A 12500-nucleotide genomic window follows, 5' to 3' on the forward strand; every position below is an offset into this window, starting at 1 on the left:
CGCTTCTTTCAGTGAAACAACTTAGGTTTGGCTGGTAGCTTTGGGTTAAAAAGTGATTTTATAAAAGAAAAAAAAAAGAGAGAAAAAAACTGCTGCTGCAGTGCACACTAGTTGAAAACAATAAAATATCCAGTTTTAAGTTAGTGTTGAAGAAAAGTTGCTAATATTAATTTAAAAATTGTGGAATTGGAGCCTAGTGCATATAAATACAATATACATGTATCCACCAACAATCACTTCCTCTTCCATTAAAATCCTTGATTATAATATTTTTATTTGTTTACAGTAATAGTTATCTTTATACTATGAGAAAATGTCACTTTTAAACTTTTTCTGCAATTGCTTTTATTACTTTCTATCTTTTATACATCTAGGTTTTACAATGTATGCATTTATTTAGTAAGTGATTACAAACATTTCTTTACGGTTAAGTGCCCTTAACTAATTACAAACCTTCTTGACGACAAAGAAGAACTTTCACTATTCCTTGGTCTCGTTGATATCGTCTATGCATATGCATATAATCATCGGACTACAGAAGGAGAAAATACGGTAAAGAATTGAAAAATACAGGGTGTACTAGTACCTTGGTTCTAGAAGTTTTTTTGTTCACCTCAAGCTCGAGATGTTTTATTTACCTCTCATCTATGTCAACACGCAGCTCCATCCCCCTTATTTGAAACACCCTCAAAATCATAGCCTGAAGAAATGATCAAAGCTGAATGTCACTAAGTATTTCTACTGAAGCTTGACTGCATTTTACACCCAACCAAAAGGATCCGTTCTGTTTATCTAGTGCGAAGGATTTTATCTAAGTTAATAGTGATTTACAAAATGTTGTTTGCCAGGTTGAATCGCCTTGGACCATCTCACGGATAAGTTCTACATTCTCGTGGTTTGAAGTAAGACACTTTTCATTGAAATGACAGATATTTGCAGAACACCCTTATAGACCTAGTGCAAAAAGAAAAAAAACCTCTCTATCTATTTCATATCTACGTTAAAAATTTATACTTATATATTTACATGAAAAACTTCTGAGCTCACAGGGGAATAATACTCTTGTCATTATTTTAGCCGAGCACGCCTCAAGGGCAGGAAGTTCCTGTCAAAGCACGTTAAGATAGACCTCCTTTACTGAGATTAAGACTGTTAGTAAGCATGCAAAGAATTGTGGTACAAAACAGGGTTACAGCTCAGCTCGATTTCTGCCATTCCCTCGTGTCTGCTTTTTGGTACAAAGAAGAGGAGAGGGGAGGGGAGGGGGGGTCTTATTTCTCAAACAGCGGCCGGTGATCCAAGCCAGGTTGCAGCCAGGGGTCCTTAAGCATTTGACATCACATTCGCATACCACCCCTCCTAAAATGCGAGTAAGACGATTACTGGGGGGGACCCATCCTGGAAAATTCCTTCATATAAGACCAGACTTGAATACATATTTTTGGTTTTCTCAGTCCTTCAACAGCATCCATGATGTCATAATTTCTTGTGTTCGCCGATCTTTATCATATCCTCTTTATCGACACTGGTCTTTGATCACTGCAGTTGTTGACGACACAAAAAAGATATTTTCCCTTGGTATGTAGCCGTAGTGTCTTTTTTTGTGTGACGCATAACAGTTACTGTTTTTAACGTTGCGGAATCAAGATTCGGAAATTTTATAGATGATGTAGTCTCTGATTTGAGCCAGACTTTATTCTGAACAAGAAACGGATGAGATTAAGAAAGCCAAAAGAGGCCTTCGCCTTAGTTTTCCAACAGCCCTCTCCTCGCGGAAATTCCAATGATTACCATGAAATTGTAAAGAATTTTGGGTAAATGAAGTGGGAAGGGGGGAATCTGTGAATCCCATCAAGGGGGAGTAGCAATATTCTTAGTCGTGTCATGCTGTAGAAGCCAGGATAAGTATTGACAACATTGGGCCAATGTTGACATTACAATGGGGAGTTAGAGGTCAAATACTTCATTCCTTGGCAGGTCGTCGACAGGTGTTGAGATGTCTATTAGAACTCCATGCCCTGTGTCGTGAAGAAGACCCTTGGTTTCTGTTGAATGATCTCTATTTGACCGACTACTGCGTTTGGATTCAAAAAGCCAGGTAAGATGTTTTGGAGTCATATTTATCTCTGTGTATTGTAGCTCGGAGGCCGAGCGTTTCCAAATACTGATTCCTAAGTCTGTGTGAGAGCGCCTTTTGATAGTGTCTCGTAATCCAAGGAAACCACGGCGGCCAATCAGAGCTCAGAAAATATCATAAGGGGCCAATGAGAACTCTCAAGGTGAAAAGAGCGGGAAGACGCGAGCGACCAAGACCACGATTGGTTTCAACTTCTGTATCTTATTGGTTGAGAGGGTATCCGAAAGTGTTCTAGACCAATAGAATGCAAAGTAAAGCAAAACCAGCAATCCCGGATGACAATCTCTAAGCCGCAAGTTTTCCTCGGCAAGTTTTCTGCTTGCTTTGGAAAGTCCTCTTTTCAAATAGCAGACATGTTATGCATTGACCACGGAGACTCGGGTATAGACTTGTTATCATCACCAGTAATTGCCATAGGAATTGAATTAGAAGGGCACTCGTTAAGGAAGTTGTAAAGAGTTAAAGGGAAATTCTATTCCAGAAGGGTTTTTCCCAGAAAGATGACGTTGACAAGGTGTAATTCCAAATATATTCAACAAAAAATACATTATTTAGAAGTTTCCTTACACTTGCATGATCGATTGGCAGTTTCTGCTTTTTATCGGGGTTTGGGAGCTTGCCCCGTCAATGCGTTGCCTCGTTACCATATTATTTTTTTCTTGAAACAGCCGTAAGAAGCTTTCGTCTTTAGCAAAAAACCTCGAACAGGTATTTGACAATCATTGTATTTGCCTTTAAGTATACGAACGAGACTGACTCCTATTTTCTGCTCGCACGATCTTAATCCGGTATCCGTTGCAAGGAGCGGCAGTGTTCCTTTTGTCTCTTATAGAGCTGGGTGGCGAGAATTACTGTAAGAGTAAAGTGTCTTGTCGGAAACCAAAGAAATCTGTGGCCGAAGGTCCTACATTTTGATCAGGACTCCAGCGCGAAAATCCTTCGGCGCGTGCCTGTTTCTCTCTAAGTGCAGCTGTTGCTGAATTACACGCGATGCCTTCTACAGAAAACAATTCGTGAGAAATGGCGAATTTATGAGGAAGAGAGTATTAATTAACTGATTTCCAAAATTTAAAGATTAGGGGGCAAACTGGTAAAGATGGGGGCGAACTTGTTTTACTTCAAGGGGCGAATTCGCAATAGTGGTAAAAAGCGAACTTTAAATGGGGCTAAATATCCATCACCAAGACAAAATAATGGGCCTTTTGCCATAACCTATTTCTGAACGTATGTGGTGGTACCAGCCAGGAGGGAAATTCAAATATCAGATTTCGCGAGTTGAAAGAGTCAGGGGCGGAAAACTTTAAAGACTCTACAACTCCTTCGCCTCTCAGTAATTGAAGCCATATTCTCCATATTCGCTGCCAGAAAGAAAAATGTGACGTGGTATTTTGAGTAAAATGGTTGCAAAAGAGCAGCAAAACTCGTCAATTTGAAGTTTTCCTTTCGTGTCGTTTAGGTCCAAATGAGTAAAGGCGATTTGTCTTGGCAGTTAGAAGAACTGGAACTGGCCGCATGTTTGGTTCAAAAGGAAGAGGAGAAAACCAATTCCGCTGAAAATATATGCGGGACACGTGGAACTGAAAGCGACAATGACAGTTCCGAAAGTGGGAACGAGGATGATACAAGCGACGACGAAGGTGACGACGACGGAGACGGTGATAGCGACGACGAAAGTGGCGACGATGATGATGATACGAGCGACGACGAAGGTGACGACGACGGCGACGATAACAGAGACGACGAAGATGACGTAGGCAACAGGGACGACGATTGCGTAGGCGATCTCGGTGAAAGAAATAAAGAAATAATTTCTGAAACTGATGTTAAGAGAGAGATTTCAGAGGCTGGCCCTTTACTGGACAATGAGATCAAAAAGGATACAGATTCCTAGTTGTTACATTTCTGCTGTTCTACGGAGTAAAAGGATTTTGGTGACAGACACTGACAACAGCAGTTGGTCGCACGACTTCCCCCCCCCCCGTTCCCCACGGGTCGCCAGTTGCACAATAACAAGGAGACGATAGATCTGTGATAAACTTTGGTCATTTTTCAGGAGTCGATGGATCTGTGATAAACTTTGGCCTTTAGTCAGTATTAATCTGGACTGTCGCGGTTCAAATTTCTTTTGTTGAGATGACAATTGACGATATCCACAACCTTAGAACAATCAGTCCGGACTGTTGTTCGGGTCTTGACATCAAAACAGAGAAAAAATAATTTTTTTCAAATTTATTTATTTAGTGTTTTTTTAAACAATACTTACAAATTACAGTAATAACATAGCGTACTTAACTTACAAGGCTAACATAACTTATATAATAAGGATAACTAATGACAAAACTAGTATAGTTTACTGGTATAGCATACACTGATACCTAACATATACAAATGACTAACCTACCTTCACGACCTGGCAAAACCTACTGTTAATTTAAAACAGACTTAACTTACTTACGTATAGTTGGTCGCTTGCATGTCTAGCCAGTTACACAACAGCTAACAATGGTTGTATCTGTGATGGCCTTCGATAACATTTGCATTGTGGGAATGACAATTGACACAACATCAGCATTAAAAAAACTTGAATTACAGAAAACTTCAAAGGCTACGTGAGTCGGCGTGGCAAGGAGATTTCAAGCAGAAGCAGGGTCGCTCTATTTCATGCGGTCCTTTTTAAGCCTCATAGATTCTCCCTTTTAAGAACTTGGCAGCTCTGTGTTTGTTTATACCACGCTTCGAGAAAAGCGACTTTGGTCAGCGCGATTCAAAATTTCACATTTTTTTCAAGGCAATTGTTAACCATCTACGACTAAAAAATCCTGTGGTGCATCTGTTCTCAGTGACTAAAAATAAAGGCACAGCGAACTGCACGCAACTTCCATGCCGTTTGTTTATCGAGTAATTTTTTTTGCTGCTTCCTTTTTCCTTTTCCTGTTTTGTTTTTCTTTACTTCAGCAAACTGAAAGCATAAAACAGGGCTTTAGTCTACCTGCTCTAAACTGCACAATGTTCGAGTGTTCCGCTTGCATGTCCTAAGAGTTAAATGTCACTTCCAGGAGGAGGTAGGCGGAGCTGTATACTTGCCGACTAAATTCATTAGAATTCGTCCGGGAAAAGTAAAAAGAAGAACTTATGCACGGAATTACAATATTTGAACGTGTACAAAATTTTTCCATCACTGGTATGGACCTCGTCCAATGTCGATAAAAGACGAGTTGTGACTGGAATCGTGTTGTTTACTCCGGAGAGAATCAAGATGTCGCCAAGTGTGATCATTTTGATAAAAAGATACTTGACCCGTCAAATTGCGTAATTGTCTGAATATTGTCCAAATAGAGACTATTGTGTACATAAAATTTAGTCTGTTGTAATCATCGTCCAGGCAAGTCGCACAAACAATGGCGGATAAGAACGGCGACAAATCGAATCTTATGTTGAAAGTCCTCCTTGTGATCTTCATTTTGCTATCTGTAGCTTTGCTCATTGCGTTAATTGTGGTCACTCTCGGAAATGGCAAGGACAGCGCTGCAGAAACTGAAGTTCATCCCCCAGTATCGAAGAGTGCCCGGAAAAAACTCAGCTGAATGTACCATCAGAGGGCTCCCATGGTTGGAGAGAGCTCTACCGAGATTTATCCAAGGAAGAAATAATTGCAGTTCGAGACTATATCATCAAGCAACCGTCCTTGAACGCAACAGCGTATGAAAATGCCAACATCAACGAAAACTATATTTACTTGATCGAGCTGCAACAGCCGCAGAAATCCGAGGCGCTCGCTTACCTTGACACGAACAACGCCCCGAAACCTACACGCAAGGCTCGAGTGGTTTTGTACAATGGGGGGAAAGCAAACCCGGATGTGAGAGAATATTTAGTGAGTCCGGTCGAAAAGCCTAGTCAGCACGCAGAATCGAAGGGCCCTGGTCAAAAATATCCGATCCCATTCAACGCGCGATTCCCAGACCCTAAAGAGATCGACCTAATGGACAAATTAATTCGTAATTTGACTTCGCACCCTGGCGTTGATAAACTTCTCAAAGAGGGAACGGATGGTTATTCGATGTTGGACTGTTTGCAGCCCAAGTGTTTGAAATGGGGTCTAGCAGCTCCCAGTACGTTCAAGATCAACGAGCGAAAAACGTGGACGTGGTTGATGCGGGATTTGATTGGATATTACATTCATCCTGTAGGTTTTGAGATGCGTTTGGATACAAGCGGCAACGACGTGTCCCTCTGGAAAGTGGATAAAATATTTTATAACAATGCAACTTATGACACGGTAGACGAGTTAGTGAACGCCTTTAACAGCGGATCGAAGATGCCAGTTTTCAAAGCACCAGAAGACAACGGAAGATTTTCAACTTATCAGCGACGTGGGAAGAAAGAACCCGCCAAGCCACTTCGAAATCCTCAGCTCTACGAGCCCGATGGCAAGCGGTACACTGTCAGCGGACGTCACATAGAATACATGGGCTGGAGTTTCTGTTTCCGGTCTCGGACCTCTTCCGGTATACAACTGTTCGACATCCGGTTCAAAGGTGATAGGATAGTCTACGAGCTGAGCGCGCAGGAGGCTGAAGCGTTTTATTCCGGTTGGGCACCCAAGCCAATGTTTACCAATTTCCTTGACACCGCTTGGAACATGGGATCCATGAGTTTTGAACTTCTTCGTGGCCTGGACTGTCCTAACACAGCGACGTTCTTTGATTTGATTCATTTCATTGGTGTTAAAGAGCCAGCCGTGTACAAGAACGCGGTCTGTGTTTTTGAACAAGACATCGGGATTCCCTTACGAAGACATTATGACACCGATTTTCAAGTTGGCTACAACTTCTATGGAGGGGTCCCTGGAAGCGCACTGATCCTTCGAAGAGCTTCGACAACATATAACTACGATTATGTTCTCGATTACATTTTCTATCCCAATGGTGTGTTAGAAGTGCGAACCACAACCAGTGGCTATGCACAAACTACTTTCTATACTCCTGACGAGGACCCATACGCATACCAGATCCACCCCAAGATGGCGGGTAGCCTGCATGCTCACATTTTTAACTACAAAGTCGACATTGATGTACGTGGCACTAAGAACTCTCACCAGACTGTCGAGGTTGGCCTGGAGAACATCACAAGTCCTTGGTTTCTCGGTGACCGACACGTACAAAAGATCTTGAAGCGCCGAGTTCGAACTAAAGAGAATGATGCGGTGTACCATTTCAATTTTCAGACCCCCACTTTCTTAAATTTCTTCAACAGAGAACAGAAGAACGCCTTCGGTGTCCATCGTGGTTATCGCGTTCAGATCAGGGACATGATGAAGCAGATGATCCCCGAGGCTTGGCCCATGATTAAGGGCGCGGCTTGGTCCCTAAACCAAATGACGGTCACAAAACAAAAGGACACAGAAGAGAGGAGCTCCTGTATCTACAATCAACTGGACATGGCCGATCCCGTGTTGGACTTCACAAAGTTTTACGCAGATAATGAAGACATCGAAACCGAAGATCTGGTCGCTTGGGTCACTATTGGGATGATGCATGTCATGCACTCGGAAGATGTCCCCCAATACAGCAACCCCAGGGAACTCCGCAAGCTTCTACCTGAGGCCCTTCAGCTACTTCGACGAGGATCCATCCATGGGGATGTATGACGGTGTAGTCATCAAGCCAAAGGCTGGCGGGGGTAATGATATCGATACTCTGGGATCTCCAGCCACGCAATCAACCTGTACCCCTAAGAACAAGCCCATTGAGTTTTTCGGTCGTTATGGAAATTATTAGAGAACATAACTCTCTGTAAAAGAACATCATCAAAGGTCCCACAGATTACGCAAATAGCATTCTTATTTTCTAACTGGAAGAAAAAAAATTGCGATAAATGTTTCCTGAATTTAGCTTCGGTTACCTTTTTTTAGCGAGTCTTTTCGATAGTGAAACGTGATTTCCAAATCATCAGGGATATCTTGGGCGTCACGCAATAATTTTATCTCGAGTTGCGTTACAGCCCAAAATAGGCACGCACATACATTCTGGGTGACACCAAATACCCCGAGAAGTAATTTTACAAATGCAAGAGCGATTACTTCATGAACTGTTAGGCCATAGGAAAATTAAATCAGCATTTTGATTTTATTTTTGTTGGAACTAGAAGTTAGAAGTTAATGCTGGGGGAGGGGTGGGGGGTGTTGCCAAGGAAGGGCCAGTAGGCTCTAACAGATCGAAAATGATTATAATGAGTTAATGTACAACTCTAACTTCATGACTTACCGCTCTCCCACTCTCCCCTCCCCCCATCGCCATTAGATAAAACGATTTCTGCCTTTTTCTCGGACTGTGTCTTCGTTTGTTTTCGTGGAAGAGCGCGGGCTCGCTAAACGTGGAACTAAGTTCGCGCTGTGTTAAATCTTCTTGGCTATCCGCTTGTTAGTGCTCTCTAAAATCATATATTCGTTCGATTATTGATTTTTAATTTTTGTGTCGTTTGTCTTTTTTTAGCAAAGAAACGTTTCGTGGACAATAGAACTTCTGGTAGAAATATCGAAGAGCTAAGATATTGATCTTTGAAAATGTTTCCACCGTTGCCGATATTTAGCTGTACAAATTCAAAGTACAATATCAAAAAGAAAATAACTTTTCGATTTTTTAGGCCTTTTCGATGGACTGAAAGAAGCTGAAACATCCAAGTCAGCGTAATCTGTATCCCTGCAGCACTAGTCCCGAAGAAGCTTATTATGGCTACTATGATGTTTCTCTTACAGTATCCAAACATATCAGCTGATATTATCCGTGATCTTGATATCTGCGAGACAGATGTCTTGAGTAACAAGACATGGATAACTTGTAAGACTTGAAGCACACTTGATTTTTGAAGAGCTTATTGTGCGTGTATTTTCGTTTCCTTTAAGCATACGTATTTCTGCTTGTTTCCGGTTTAAGACTGCGGTGGCCTGCAGACTATCACCAACTTGAGTGGCTAGACATTTTTAAAATGGCTGCGGGAAGAATCGGGTAGTGAGCAACTTTTTTTCCGCGTGATCCGTTTACAAGAGGGAAGCCTAAGTACGAGAATAGCGCACAAGTTTGTTTTTCGTAAATCTGGTGTAGCTGAAGCTGCGTGCATAGTTAATTTTCACTCGAACTTATTTTTCGCAGGTTTTCATGGTCGAGCGACGTACAATTCTTCTCCTGGGAGTGGACAAGATCCTTTACAAAAACATCTCGCAATCCAGTTTTAACCGCATGACTGATAACAAACCGCAGTCTTCAAAACATAAGCGACGGTCTAAATTACACGCAATCTATGAATTAAAATCATGCAAGTTTGAAGACTTCATGACATATAGATATATGTGCGTTAAACAAATTTCGAAGCTCCTGGCGAATATGATAAGACTAGTGTTGTTTTGATGTTTTGACGAAATAATACATCAGCCTTTGTCTGACTGCATAGTTCGGACGCGCACACGCCCGAGGCTATTTTTCTGATAGAAGGATAACCAATGTTGTTTACGAAATTTAAGACTAGGTTTACACTAGAGGAGAGTTTTCCGGATTCGTAAATGTTTCCGGATTCATCAATTTTGGAGTATTCGGATTCGTAGGCGTTTACACTGAAAGGATATTCGGATTCCTGACCGTTTACACACAACGACAACTCCGGGAACATTGTAAATGGAATGGTTACCAAGCCCAGTGTTGTTTTATCGTTCGATCGACAAAGTGAAAATGCCTCCCCCAAAAAAGGCTAGAGTAGATCCAGATGCCACTGAGGCAAATTTGAGTCGGACAGATGCCAGGCCATCTACGTCGTCGGCAATTAAGTGTGGCTGACGTTAAACTTCCTTGCAATAATAATTTGCGTTTCCTCAGAAATACTGCGGTACACATGATAAAATTTATCGCCTGAACCTGCAACAAGATTAGGCAGCCGGAGACCGCCAGCAATGTTAGCACCAGATCCTCCATTTTGGTTCACCGCAAACTCAAAAGATCGCAGGCGGAAATAATATCCGGATTCGAGAAAAAAAAGCGGTTACACGACAAAACTTTCCGGATTCAAAAGTTATCGGATTCAAAGTTTCCACTTTAAATTCCGGATTCAAAATCTCCGGAGATATGACGAAACCGGAAAGTTTTTATTTCGGATTCGTCCACTTTCGTGTAAACGGCAAAATCAATCCGGTACTAAAACGGGTTCTGTCCTGGTGTACCGGTTCACAAGGGAATTACCATTGTTCTTTCTTTGTTTAGGAGTCATTGGTTAGGTGTAGTGTATTGTTCGGTCTTTTGTATCGGCTCTTGTGAACCGGTACACGAGGACAGAACCCTAAAACGTTTCGGATTCATCACGAATCCGGAACAATTTCCTCTAGTGTAAACCTAGTCTAAGAAGTAACCTACGCAGCATGACGCCACTAATTTGATCATTTGTTTTGGATAAAACATTACTTTCTCGCAAACGACCATCTGCACTACTGTCGTTAAAATGCTGCACAATAAACCCTTCCTGATTTGCGGTTTGTTCGGTACGCGGGAGCGACTAAATGACTCTTAATTCTGCCTTCTTAAAATGACGTGGCAAATGCCATTACGCTGTTGAATACACGGCTATTAGGTATATTTAAGTTCAAGGCCATTGATTAAGCCGACCTTGTCGGGTAGAGGAAGGAGCGGGGCGCCTTTAATTTCACTTGTCTGCATCATGCTAGAGGCTGTTGAATGTACTCACATTAACTTACCACCACCCATTCCCTCCCTCCCTTAAAGAAAAAGTTCTCAAAGGGTCAGTGAAAAAAGTATAGTAAAAAGTGGGTGAGACGTAGTGAATTCTATTATTATAGTTTTGCATCTGATTGGTTGAAAGGGTGACGCAATTATTTTCACCAATCCTAGGGCATTTAAGTAAAACCAATGTAGTTCCGGATTGTATTTTCCTTTCGCCTTTAGGTGAACTTACGCCAGCCGGCTGCTTGGTGCGGCTTACGGCTGTGTGCATAATTAATTTAATGAGCAAGACCAACGGCGCCAGCGTTAATTTGTTTTTAACGGCTTTAGATCTTTACCGCAGCCTGGGGAAAAAACTCAGCAGATTTTGTCACCTGTTCTGAGTAGTTCATCAGTTGGGCACAACAATGTGTCTAGCCGTCTTTCTCAATTTATCTCCGTTCAAGCCTTACCGATTTTTATTCTTTGGTTGGAAGGTGCCTTTGTAAAAGGTGAGATACGATAAATGTAAAGATTTTTGGTTTAAATGCTAGCATAATACGTTACTTTCAAGTCGTCTTCACAATTTGTTTCCCGTTGGAGTAGAACGAACGTTCCTGTCAGATACTTATTTTATAGACTTTGGGACCATTTCGTGGCTCAAGTTTGTTTTTTATTCTTATTTGTTTGGCCATCGATTGGTACGAGTCCTGTGAGATAAATTATTGTGTTAGTTATCCCCAATTTAGCTTTAACTTTGGCCAATTTGTGTTTTCATGTGCTAGTCATGAACACTTATACCGATGTGAAAATGATAGGTCGGTTTCCAAATCGACATGCATTACGATTCTTCGGGAAGACCGAGTCGATTTTTTTCTTAATTAAATGGGCAAGTTTCAGGTTACAACGTCAGCTACCTTTGTGGACAACCTATGCGAATAGTACATTTCACGTTTTTAAGTAGAACGCAGGTATACTTCCAAAGACAACTATGAAAATTACGAAAGTGGGCATGCATGAGTAATCCGTTTTGGAACACTTGATCGAGGGGAAGACATCTTCACTTTTCTCTTTTTAGCGATTTCTTACCTCGGTTAACACGAAAAGTTATTTCGACACTGTTACTTTCATTTGCAAGAGTACCATATAACCCCATACATTAATTATGCATTCAGTCTTTGTTCAATTAAAACAATAGCGATAACAATAGAACTCCGCAGAGACTAGTAGTCTTTGTTTTGAAAATTTGGATTTTTTTTCTAAGTCTTTTTTGAAACAGGGTAAATTTGGCGCGTTTTGGCTTTGCAAAACAGAAAACTCAAGTAATTTTCCAGAGGTTTTTTATTTTGAAATATAACTGAATGTTCAGTTTCGCTTTGAAAGCGTAAAATTCGCCGGAAAATAACGTTAAGTCTACGGTCAGGCTTTGAAGTTTGTCAATGCAAAGTTTAAATAAATGTTGTGTCTTACCTGTTCTTGTGGTTTTGGTTGATTCTTTCATTATCCTTTCGTGTCCTAGTGATGAAAATTGCTCGTGAAGGCTGGTGCATACAGCGATGCAAAGAAACCTTTGTATCTAGTCTTTCTGGACTTCACAAAGTTGGGCGATATATTCGATAATGTTTCCAAAGGGATCGTTTCCGTAGTGCTGACGCCACATA

At 41.3% G+C, this 12500-nt stretch overlaps 2 protein-coding genes and 1 pseudogene across 2 annotated transcripts in view; all 3 read left to right on the forward strand.

Annotated features, from left to right (window-relative positions):
* Positions 1–441: 441 nt before the first annotated feature.
* On the forward strand, positions 442–4733 carry LOC148729835 (protein SHQ1 homolog; the record flags this gene model as incomplete). Its single annotated transcript, XM_088760853.1, has 6 exons — positions 442–552; positions 849–902; positions 1455–1578; positions 1978–2098; positions 2806–2845; positions 3594–4733. Coding segments are annotated over 6 exons (885 nt in total), but the record flags the coding sequence as incomplete, so codon positions are not given.
* An 802-nt stretch (positions 4734–5535) lies between these two features.
* LOC148729836 (diamine oxidase [copper-containing] pseudogene) lies at positions 5536–8268 on the forward strand (annotated as a pseudogene).
* Positions 8269–11332: 3064 nt separating this feature from the next.
* The window catches only part of LOC111319650 (fibronectin type III domain-containing protein), a 49957-nt gene continuing 48789 nt past the window's right edge, over positions 11333–12500 (forward strand). The window contains 1 exon segment of the mRNA XM_088760007.1: positions 11333–11351. The gene's annotated coding sequence lies outside the window, so the exon portion shown is untranslated.

The sequence above is a fragment of the Stylophora pistillata genome, chromosome 5 (genome assembly GCF_964205215.1).
Source record: "Stylophora pistillata chromosome 5, jaStyPist1.2, whole genome shotgun sequence".
Taxonomy (NCBI): Eukaryota; Metazoa; Cnidaria; class Anthozoa; order Scleractinia; family Pocilloporidae; genus Stylophora; species Stylophora pistillata.